This window comes from Saccostrea cucullata, unplaced genomic scaffold (assembly GCF_032062105.1).
Source record: "Saccostrea cucullata isolate Sc308-1 unplaced genomic scaffold, CSIRO_AGI_Scuc_v1 ctg64, whole genome shotgun sequence".
NCBI classification, from domain to species: Eukaryota; Metazoa; Mollusca; class Bivalvia; order Ostreida; family Ostreidae; genus Saccostrea; species Saccostrea cuccullata.
In genome coordinates, this window is record NW_026937285.1 from 99,109 (window position 1) to 111,356 (window position 12,248).

General features: G+C 32.7%; 2 protein-coding genes across 4 annotated transcripts in view; one reads left to right on the forward strand and one right to left on the reverse strand.

The window, feature by feature from the left end:
* The window catches only part of LOC134247716 (deoxynucleoside triphosphate triphosphohydrolase SAMHD1-like), a 39,028-nt gene extending 27,748 nt beyond the window's left edge, over nt 1–11,280 (forward strand). Inside the window, exons 11-16 of one of the 3 annotated variants that reach the window (XM_062730048.1) lie at nt 6,329–6,373; nt 6,485–6,689; nt 7,948–8,025; nt 8,172–8,264; nt 8,553–8,665; nt 10,534–11,279. In XM_062730048.1, coding sequence (XP_062586032.1) covers nt 6,329–6,373; nt 6,485–6,689; nt 7,948–8,025; nt 8,172–8,264; nt 8,553–8,665; nt 10,534–10,672 — 673 coding nt within the window. In that variant the 3' untranslated portion in view covers nt 10,673–11,279. Of the gene's footprint in view, nt 1–6,328; nt 6,374–6,484; nt 6,690–7,947; nt 8,026–8,171; nt 8,265–8,552; nt 8,666–10,533 lie in introns of all 3 variants that reach the window. The other 2 variants (XM_062730047.1, XM_062730049.1) reach the window with 2 other exon arrangements.
* Nucleotides 535–2,411, reverse strand: LOC134247718 (uncharacterized). Its single transcript, XM_062730050.1, has 2 exons — nt 1,650–2,411; nt 535–1,531 (listed from the first exon to the last, which is right to left on the reverse strand). The coding sequence occupies exons 1-2, from the start codon at nt 1,660–1,662 to the stop codon at nt 846–848; spliced, it is 699 nt and encodes a 232-aa protein (XP_062586034.1). The 5' UTR covers nt 1,663–2,411; the 3' UTR covers nt 535–845.
* Nucleotides 11,281–12,248: the final 968 nt, after the last annotated feature.

A 12,248-nucleotide genomic window follows, 5' to 3' on the forward strand; every position in this document is an offset into this window, starting at 1 on the left:
AGCTTGCCGTGGCAGCATAATATGATATAGACTGTGATATTGATCAAGTAAAGATGTAAATTTGTATATCAATAAAAATACTTTTGATTTGATGAGATATAGTGACGTTGGCAACCAGATTATACAGTATAAGCTATTTTTTCAACCAATCAAAATGTTAATCACAACCAGAATTAAATTATTTAAGGAATCGCTTTAATTCTTGGCCATATTATCGAGTAAAATCAGGTCTGGGTCAGTTTACGCTCTATAATCCGCTTCGAACGGATTATAAAGCGTAAACTGGCCCAAACCAGATTATAACTCGATAATATAGCCCAAAATTAGAGTAATTCCTTATAATCTTAAAATAATTAATCAACTTTTGATGTAAAATTGTGTTGCTCTTTGAAGCGAGGGGAGGTAATAACTGATGCATAGGTCTAGCAGCCATGATGTTTGTTTAATAAAGTAAGAAGAGTAACTATTTGAAGTTAAAGGTACATTAATTGATTGGAACATATTTTATTACGCCCTCTCCCTAATTACATTAATAAAATCTGGAATTTTCAATGCATTCCGAGGACTGGAAATGAGGGGATTAAATGTATAAGATCTTTAAGCTGGTCATCAAGAGGGTGTGTCCCCATACCAAACCAAATTATACAAAATAATTTGAGTCCCTTTATAGAAATCAACCAATGAGAGGCGAGACTACAAACAAAATTATTTTAAAATGTGACATGTTTTATTTTTTATTAGTTACATCTTTATGCAAAAAAAAAATTACAACTTCTTTATTAATGTTACATTCATATACAAAATCAGAATCTTCTGCTGCTTCTTAGACTACACTTATCCCTCATTCAGGGTATGGGCGGCGGCGGCCAGAACATCTGAAGACTGTGGATACATCTGGTTGTACATCTGGGGCTGGGACTGGAGCTGCATCTGTGTGAGGTCTTGAGGCCATTGGGCGGGCACTGACGCTGGTCTGACTGAAACCATCTGGGGGGTCGCTGGTCTGTGTGGTTTTTGCAGAGGCTGCAGTGCAAAGTGCTCCCGCTGCTCATTCTCCGCCCTGTCCTGGTACTTGCTGACGAGAGCAAACGCCTCTTTCGTGAAGTCCCGCCAGAGATGTCGAGAAGGGGTTGGAGGGCTTGCAACATCCAGTTCACCCAGGCCTGCTTCTCGTCGCTGCTGTGACTCATTGCTGCGTCGACTTTTGCAGTCAGGTCAACCGTCTGCCTGTCAGTCCTCTCCAGCAGGTCAATGATTGCTGTATCCAAGTCCTTCTTTTTCTGCTTCTTTCTGGTGGGTGCCCGTGTAACCGAGGAGGAGGGCTTACTATCCTCGTCCTCTTCATCAGCTGGTACTTGTCCGAGCTGGGATCCCTGTGGCCGGTGCACTATGTGTCTTCTCAGGAAGCCTAAGTTTGTTTCCACCCACTTCTGCCTGGCTGTGAGATTGCACCTTTTCTGGCCACTCTTCTTTTTCTGGACCTTGCCCAGGATGGTCCGCTGGGATCTATACCAGAGCCGGATGTCTGATACTGAAAAGAAACAAATGCCAGTTTGCTAAGATAAAGAATTTAAAATATTCAACAATAAATTAAATATATCAAAATAAATCATTTAGAATGTTTGATAATATAATTTTGATTTACGCACCAGTCAAATTCATAGCTACTGCCTTTTCTTGAATCAGGCGATCTTTTTTCTTGGTGTTTTTAAAGTCACTCCGACTTTTATCATAGAAGCAGGGGTTCTTCGAAAAAGTCTGCTAACTCTTGTTCCTGCTCTGGAGTTAGGTCTAAGGATTTATGCTTGCAAGGATCTTCCTCGTCCTCATCCTCACTGTACCCATCGGGTTGTAAAGGTTCAATTGGGTGGTCTGGTGGCTCTTCCCCCGCGTCGACAAGCTCAGTATGAACAGGGCTCGGCTGCTGCGGCAGGTCCTGGACCTCCTCCTCCCCCTGGGCCTTCTTTCTACGGCTTACTTTAGCTTTACTTGTAGCTTATGTCTTTTTGGGCGGCATCTCTTGCATTTGATTGATGAGGGTCAGAAACGGGTAGTATATATATATATTCTTCTTCTCACCCGCACGATCAGTCGTACCATGAATCGCATGATTGTATGAGCGCTTTACGTCCAATCACATTGGTGTACGTTCAATCGTCCGATCACCTGATAACTCGCGCGATACTTTAGCATTATCTTACAACACTCGCTTTCATTGTACAACAGTCGCTTATAGACGCAAGATATATCGTAAGATTTAATGCACAACGGTCGCTTTAGATCGTACGAATTTCGTACGAATACTTTTTCATATGCGATTATTTCAGCAACAGTTTACGATCCTAATAACATTTTTCGGTCGTACGAATATTTTGTCGCTTCTGCTCGTGCGCTAATTGTGAAAGGCCCTTTATTTGCTTCAGTATACATGTATACATTTTATAATTCTACCAATTCAGTCAGGGGGATCCGACTTTTTCCCTAAGCGGGGGACACGAATTCTCTGAATTAGCTTGTTTTGCTTTCGAACATGTCTACTCTGAATTTTCAGGATTATAATATTAATATTTTTCATTCATACACAACAAGATTGTCACTTTTCCAAAAGATTAAGTATAAAGTTAAAATTTCTGAAAGTGCAAGGATGTGTCAATCAAACCCGCCAAAAAAATTAAAATTTTTAATAACTTTTAAATGAGATAAGATTTTTTATTAATTTTTGTGTGAAATGCTATTAAAATATATAAGTCGTAATATTATCACTCTTAAAGAAGTTTTACTTAGTAGTCATTTTTTACTTGAAATAACAAAGATAAGTAATAGATAATTACTAAGCATTTACTTAAAAATTAAAATCAATTACTGAAATATATGTCAATTACTAGATTCAAAAGTTTTACTTGATTTTTGTATTTTAAAGAATTGTTTTACTTACACACTAAATCGTTTTACTTAGTAATTTATATTTACTTAAATTTGTGTATATAAGTAATAACATTACTTGGTCTTTACTTACTTTTTACTACTATTTACTATATAATTAATATTTTAATGCCCCCGTAAACGAAGTTTCGGGGGTATATAGTTTTTGTCGTGCATGTCTGTCTGTCTAGCTGTCTCTCTGTTTGTCTGTTTATCTGCAGAAACTTTAACCTTGCCCATAACTTTTGATTTAGCGGAGCTATGACTTTCATATTTCACACGTGTATTCCTTTTGACAAGACCTTTCTTTGAGTATCACCAAATTTGACCTTGACCTTGAAATTTGACTCACTTATACACAAAAATTCCAAACTTATTCTTTATCCAAATCTTTTGAACAGTAAATACCAGGACATTTATACTTCACATATATATTTTTTGTTGAAAGAACTTTCATTGAATACCAGCAACTATGAAATTTTGACTTTGACCCTGGAAATTTCCATCCTTGTGAAAAAAAAAACTTTAACCTTGGCCATAACTTTTGAACGGTAAGGAATAGTGCTTTCATACTTACATATATGTAATCATTTTGAGAAGACCATTCATAGGATACCAAGAACTCTGACCCCTTGACCTTGGAGTTTGACCCACTTTTAAAAAGCAAACCTTGACTGTAAATGGATTAGGGTTAGTGCATGCATACTTTACATAGTTCATCCTTGTGACAAGACCTTCTTTGGGTACCACCAAATCTGTCCCTTTATCCTTGACCTTGGAGTTTGACCTACATTTCAAAATTGGTAACCTTGACCATAACTTCTGAAGGGTTGAGGCAAGTGTTTCCATATTTCAAATATGTATTTTTTGTGGCAAGATCTTTCATTAGGTACCAATATCCTTGACATTTTGACCTTGGAGATATCAAGAAATCCCAATAATTTAGATTTGCATATAAGAAAAGTTTAACCTTTGCTATGTTGCCATACAGGGGCATAGGTGTTTCACAAACACATCTTGTTTGAATTGTATTTAATTAATTTACTTAAAACAAAAATTTATTTACTAAATCAAGGAAAATTCATATCAGTAATTACTTAAATATGGTAGTCTAATCACTATTTGCCTGTGAGAAGGAGTTATCTTTCTTCTAAATATACCTTCATGTGAAAAAATAGTCACACTAATAAAAATGCGATATTAAGTACTTGAAATGTTTAACCATTTTTAAAATGGTCCTTAAAAAGATACAACTTATTCAATTTTTAAGACTTTCGAAGTTGGAATCAAATGTTATATTGTTAAATATAATAAAACAATTACAAGCAAACTGGCAAAAGAAATAGAAAGTATAATTGTTTCCATCAGAAGTAGATTTCTTATATTAAACTATTTAGAGGGGCCAAATAGGGAACTCTAATAAATAAATCTGTGAGTAGTACTCACATGTCAGAGGGTCGGTACCTCGCAGTGTTTCTAGTAAATAATGTCGATTTTAGTAAATATGATAAGTATTTCTTAATTTCAGAATTACATTTACTTAGTAATAATTCATAAAATTTAGTAAATAGAAAGCATATTATCTCTAAATTAAGTAATAAAAATTTAACAAAAATGAGTAGTTCATTTACTAACTTAAAGTAATACAATTCCTATAATGTAAGTAATTCTATTGATACTTAGTAAATCATTTTATAAGTAAATGAATTCATCCTTATTACTAATTATGTTTACAATTACTAACCATGATAGTCATTTACTTGCTATTCTGACTAAATGGATTACTAATAATTACTAGTTTTTCTTAATCTAATATCTTATTTTAAAAACAACAAGTAAAACTTTTTTTAGAGTGATAGAGAAAATATTAACTTCAAATCTGTGTCCAAGTACCTTTAAAACACATGTCCGTTACATTTTTTTATCCAGTTTCTGATTGTTTTTAGAACTCATTTTTGGGTATGACCCTTAGTATACTGGAAAATGGCAGTCTCCAGTGATTTCCTGGACTTGTTTCTTTCTTCTGAAAGAAGTTTTTTCAAGTTTAGAAATAGAAACAAGCCAAAAGGTCAAAGATCTGGCGAATATTGTTAATGTGAAAAAATATTAACTATCTGTGTGTCCCGAAAAACCCCTTTACTCTTCGGGGCGTGCGGGTTTTGACGCTGTCATGAAGAAATTTAATGTAGTGGATTCCTGATTCTAGGTCCTTCCTCTAATAAACCTTTCGATTTTTGTGCAAAAGAAATGCTTTCTAGACTACTTCAGAAATTAAACTGTCTCCCCGAATACGAATTTGAACAAAAATACCACTTATATTTAAGAAAATTGCATATAAATCTGTCTTTATGCTCTTACATATCTTTGCTCTTTTGAGACCTTCGCTGTTTTTATCAAGTACATCTTATGGTAAATTTTGTTTTGAGGGTTTTAAGCAATAGATTTATGTTCCATTATTTGTTTGAATATCAAACAAACGTGGATAACTACAATTACTGATCTTTTAAAATAGTTGTTAAGACATTTGTACACGCTGTCGTTTTCACTCATGTTTCAAAATATGGGGTGACCTTTGAGTACCAAGCTTTTTTTTTTTTTTTACCGGCAAACGTTTCTTAAAAACAGTGTAAATTACTCCCTACGTGATGTCTATCAAATTTGCTATGTATCTTAAAGTCAATCCTACATCATCAAATATTATTTGTTGAAATTTAGCAAACAGTACATAAGTTGTTATAATTTTTGTTGGCAAGGACGGTACCCATTTTTGATGCCCATTATCTAATTTTTTATCATTGACATCCACCTGCTCATTTGTCTATAAAACAGGTGTTGGTTGCTGTAAATGTCACATATTTCAGTGAATATTTCTTTGAGATTTTTAACAAGTTTTACAGCAGCTTTAGTGATGCTTTTATTTTTACTCTAGTTTACTGACTCTTTACCACTCATTTATAATGCAGTGTCTCGAATAGCCCTTGTTTCCCAGCTTCTCACGATGAAACTTTGTGATGAAAAGTGGTCACATAAACTTTTATAAATTCATTAAAGATTCAGTAATGAGAGAAAGTCAAGTTTAATGTCATATGATATCTGTATTGTATGTCATACAGTTCAGGACATTATTTATTGAACAGGCCTTGTATTTTCTTTTCATTTGAGAAAGTTTAACCTTCGCTACGTTGCCATATAGGGTACATATCAGTGTTTCACAAACACATCTTGTTTAAATAAAGACTTTGTTGCTCTTACCTTCAATTTAAACTGTCTAAAAATTGTATAAAATCCATTTATTTATTTACTAGTATTTATTTTAATAAATTTTCTACATAAAAAAAGTAATTTTTCAGTAAATATCTTTTAAAGGACATATAATTATAACAATGTTTTAAATTATTCTGAACAGGATTACCGACGCATTGTGTAAAGCCAATGACAAGCTGGTTTATAGGTTGGTTTGTTTTTATATTTTTAAGCAGAAGAAAAAATAATGATTGGGATGATGAAGCATTTTACATTGAAATGTTTGATTGAGATATAATTTTTAAATATAAGATATTAGTTCCAGAGAAAAAACCTTGGCAGAAACCATTGACGACATGGAGTTATACACTCAGGTCACAGACGGTGTCATTGATCGCATTCGTTTTGAAGAAGTCAGAGATGATAAAGATTCCAAATTCATGGAAGCTAAAAAGATAATTGATAGAATTTTTAAACGTGAATTGTATAAATGTGGAATGGAAAGAAGAGTAGAAAGGACAGAGGTATATATTTCATCTTCGAAATATTAATTACAATCATTTTACGTTTTAGACTGTAGAAAAATGTCATTATTTAAATACGACAGTTTCATACACATATCACACGCTCTGATCTCTTGTTTCACACACACGAATAATAAATACACAAGGTAAGAATCGGAAGATGTCCACGAACTGTCCAGAGTCAAAAAACAACCATCTCGAGAAAACTTACACAAAGCCTTGTATGCAATAGTGCAAATGATGTCCTAGAACTTATCCAAGATAAAATATTCCAAATATCAAATGTTTAGTAATAACTGTTCCAGAAGTGAGGAATAATAAATGATCTGCCATCCTGAAAAGCAATTTGATTTTATTAGAGTGGGTGTGGACGATGGCTCATGATATCGTTGTTTTTGTTCAATTCATTTTATAATCATATCGAAAGAATCATATGTGTGAGCTGTACCTTGAACGGTCATGTTTCCTTGTCCGTTATCTACCACGCAATATCTGACTTAATTGACTGACTCTATCATACTAAGAATACATGTTATGCTAGATATCGTTGTAACGATTGAACGAGAAGCTGGAGCAAGAGCCTCAGTCGAAAGGTAGTTGTTGGTGCGCCTTCAGTCCTTGTAATGGCTGCCTACGATTCTGGCATGGTCATAACATATGAATGCAACAGCAACTGATCCTGACACGATAGGTTGAGCATATGGACTCTTGGACTTTGATGTCCTTAGAATCCGCAACATTTTTTTCATATCTCTAATGACAGATCGTCGATTTAAACGGTTTTTCAAACGGATATCAAACTCAAAAGTTGATTTTAAAAATGAAAGAAATGATCGCGCATATTCATAGTAAACATATTCACGAAATTGACAGAGCGGAACACGAGAGGGTAACTACAATTGACGTACTGAAAAAACTACTGCCTTCCTCCCATAAGAACATATGCAAAAGCAGTTCCTGCACTAAATAACCTGGTTTACTGTTATGAGAACTATATATGGTGATTGGTCACATTTTGTATTTGATCTAGAGTACTGATTGAGGCTGTAAGTTTATTGCAGTCTTCACACAGAAAGAAATACATATTTAATTTGACGATTGTGTCACGCATTTTGACCAAAGTTTACAGTATACCGTATCACTTCGCCGAGTACAACAATAGTTTATATTTTATCATATTTGCACAATTTATGTCTTTCTTTTTTATCATGGATACGTGACGACATCAAGTTTAGTCTTTAATTTTTTTTCAATATAGATTTTGAAAGAAGTACCTAACGAGGCAATCGATAAAGAAATTAAAAAATATCAAGATAAATGGAAGATTCATTTAGAGGTAAAGTTCTTCCTTCTTTTTTCATGCCTTCCATACGAATCATTTCTTGATTCGTAGTCGATGATTATTTTCTAAATACGTCGTATGAGAATTAAAAATTAGGTTGATTATGAAAAAAAATCTAGTTTTATCTTTTTTTTAATTAGCCAATAGTCTTCAATTACGGAGCTGGAATACAGAACCCAATGAAAAATGTTACATTTTACAGTGGTAGTGTTGAAGCGGAACCAGATGACGAGGTATTCGTAAAGTGAATTTAAAATTTATCATAATCATTTACTGGATAAATATTCTTAAAACAATTATATACATAGAAATAACTAACGTTGTTGCCGCGTTTTTTTAAATTTTTATTTAAATTCCAAATTAATATATTGATATCGATGAAAAATTATATATATACATTGTGTTGGTGGTGTGGTGGATGTGACACTGGTGTATTCCCATTAAAGACAATAAATACACCTTTCATTTGCAAATTTCTGGATGTATATGATTCAAAATCAAAATGTATTTCCTCGATTCAGAAACCACCAATGCTTCCTAAAGATTTTGAGGAAACATATTTACGTATGTATTTGAAAGAACCTGATGAAGACGGGAACAAAGCTGTTAAAGAATTGGTTTCAAAATCTACCAGGTAGGTCTTGTATATTATTAATCCTCTTTGTTATATAAACGCCGATTTTTTAAAAAAGTAAATAAATATGAAACCTGAGGGGGAATGCGTCGTCTCCTACCAAGAAATATGGGATGGGTCTAACGACATCTGGGAGGGGGTCTTGATGTGACAGGCTCTAATAATGAATCTTGAGTACCAACATCGACCCAGATAAACTTTTAATAGGTGTCGACTAAGGCCAGGAGGATGGTGCTGAATAGCCCTCGTAGTTGTAGTGAAAGACATTGACAAGCTGTCAGAGTGGAATATTTACATCCACTAAATATTTTTACATTTATTTTTTATGAAGACCATTGCCGTTTATCAATGCAAAAACGACACTAAACAAGACACGTTCATAGATTTCTTTCTACAATGGAATAAGTTAGGCATAAAATGACATAATTAATCATCTATAATACAATATTTTACATATTTGATTTTAATTTGAATGTTTTTTTTCATACAGATGTAAATATTAAAAGTAAAATGTCTTTCTTTCTTTGTGGGTACGGAAATTAACGCACCTATTGCACAGGTTATGTATTTTTCTGCAACAGCTACATTATTGATTCCCGCAGTAATAACCAAAGAAAGCTTTTATTATTTAATTAAATGTTTCAAATGTATGTTCAATCACATTAAGAGGAAGAAAAAACACTCTATCTTTCTGTGGTCCATAATTCAGAAGTGTAAAAAAGGAAGCAGGTAAAAATATTTTCTTTGTTTATAAGGCTCATTCTTTAAATTGTATTTGAAAGAAACTGGAATTAAATCGTAATTTTAAACCCATAAGCTCCCTTCCTGAGGAGGAAAATCTTTAAAACTATTTGAATATTTTTATTATTCCCAACAACCTTGAAAATTTGAATTACCATATCTACATACAGAGATAGTAATAGTATTTCCTCCAAAGCAGCGAGGGTTACACAAATTCGAGATATTGATTCCATTCCTATTTTCTTTCTTTTTTTCTACGAATGGTAAAATAATAACATGATACACAGAGATTTTGTTTTACTGTTAGGCGCCACTCTTCTTTAATATAGACATGAAAACTAGAGGGTCTGTGAGCAATGAGCTCACTAAATAATAACCCCCTCCTCAAATATACGGTTAAAATGCTCAAAGCTGGGAGACCCGAAAAAGCGTCAGATCAAAAAGTAAAATAGGAGATGCACAATGACATTATGTAATAAAGAATCGTGAAAGTATCATTAAATTTTATTCAGTGGTATAGGAAGAGCTGCGGATAAGAGATTGGTATCCTTCTATATTATAGAAAAAAAATTACCATGCGCATGTTTTACTCTGGGAAACCGAAAATATATGTTCGATCAAAAGTAAAAATAGTAAGTGCACAATGGCACTTTATACAAAGATTCTGTTAAAGTCTGATTAAATTTCATTCAGTGGTATACAAGTACGAGGAGTTACAGATAAGAGATAGGCACCCAAAGGCGTAACATACTGATTGATTGCATGGCCCCATTATTTATTTTGATAAAAAAAATATCGGAGGAAATGCTTCGAAAAAGTGATTTATTCGTAAGAGACAATTACAATACAACTAAGTGCATTAAAGTGGTAAAATTCTTCACTTGAATGGAAAGTTTGGTTGCATCGTATTGAACGTCAAATGTTACATAATGACACGCCAATTTCTTCATGAGTTGCACTGAAATGGAGATTTTAAAAGTTATAAATGCGAGTTGAAAAATCTTCACTTCTGGTACACGTATTGCAACGAATTTGCACATAATTTTGAATTTATCATGTTTAGATTTCGTAAATTACAATATACATCAAATATACATTATTTTCTTTCTCTTTTTTTTTTAAAATAGAAATCATCGTGGAGGACGTACAAAAGAAAAGATACAAAAAATTTATCTTCCCAATCCGTCAAACAACAGCATAAAGGAGAAAAAGACTACTTTTGTGGAAATTTTTACTTGTCTCTTATATAAAGTGACCTTAGGCTGAAATGGGATTTGAGGACGATCATAGGCATTTATGTTTGCCGTTCAATCCAGTTTGATAAATTGAATAAATATTTATTAAACCAAATAGGATACGATATGAAAACAAAGCAAGTAATATCATTATCTATTTAGAATATATGCTGTATGATATTAAGAATTCGGAGTTCTATTTGTTTTCCAAATTAATTAGAATTTGTTTTTAAATGCACTGACATATCATTTTCTTATTTGTTTTACTTATGCTGCATGTTGTTTGAAATATGTTTTGATTTTTCTGTCTTATATTTTTGTGCACTACAAAGTATTTCGGACATCGATATCTCGAATACCATGGGTATATCGAAGTGATTTGTAAGGTCAACCCTTTATTATTTCGGCAATTTACCCTCGCTATCTCAATCATTGATTATTTCAATTTTTTCTTTCCTATCGCGTTGGAGATAACGAGAATTCTAAAATAATATATTTAAAATATCTTTAGTAATATATTTAACATATTTATAATTATTTATATATTTTATTATGTTTCTATTTAAGCTTTTTTGCCAACTTTTTCACATTTTTATCATATACATTGTTTAAATTTATCAACAATGCAATATGAAGACTTTTATTTATGCATTGTGTGATAAATTATTAGTAGTTTATATCAATTACTAGTAAATAAATTTTACTTTGATAGTAGATTCTGTATATTCTGTGATCGTTATTTTTGCTGTCTACCTGTTTACCTGTAAAGATTAACAATTTTTGTTGATCGGAAATCACCATACAAAAACTTGGTAAGACGTTAAATGGTAAGTGGTTGAATTTTTCGTTTGAATGGATCATTTATTATGTCATTTACGTCAATTGCCGGTTACATTATGACACGTCAATTTCTTTAGAAACAAGAAAGCAAAAATGGTAGGTTTTTCGGACACAACAGGAATATGGAGATGACGAACAATATTCAAAATATTCAAAAAATGTTTTTTTCAAAAGCCCATTTAAACAATACAAATCAAAAACATGAGTTTGAAATTGGGAGTGATGGAGACTCGTCTTTTATCTAACTCTCGGTACTGCAACGAATATGTACATAATTTTAACTATAATTTTACCATGTTTATTGAAGATATCGGAAGACGTACATTAGTCGAATTGAAGAGAAAATATGTTCAATTCTGTGTGAATGTTATTTAGGGGTTAGAGGTCATAGCGCGATCGAATCACAGAGGGAGGTGATATTTTGTCTACATATTTCTGTTACGGTGCAAGTTGTTTTGGACTATTTCTAAGTTAATAACGATGAAAAAGATAAAATGATAAACAAAATGGAATTCTTCAATCACGGAATGTACAATAATTTATTGGCATTCTTCCTACAGTTTTGCTTAGTCTCACATGAGTTACTGAGAATTCTCTGAGGTTTATAATTAACTAAACTTATTTTACTTCAGAAAAAAAAAAAACAAATTCAAACAATTGACACGATATAACATTTACATTGAGATTATTCTACAAAAATGAATATTGCTAAGCCTACTTTGCAACTCAAAGTTACACATAAAACATCTATAACAAATTCACTTTTT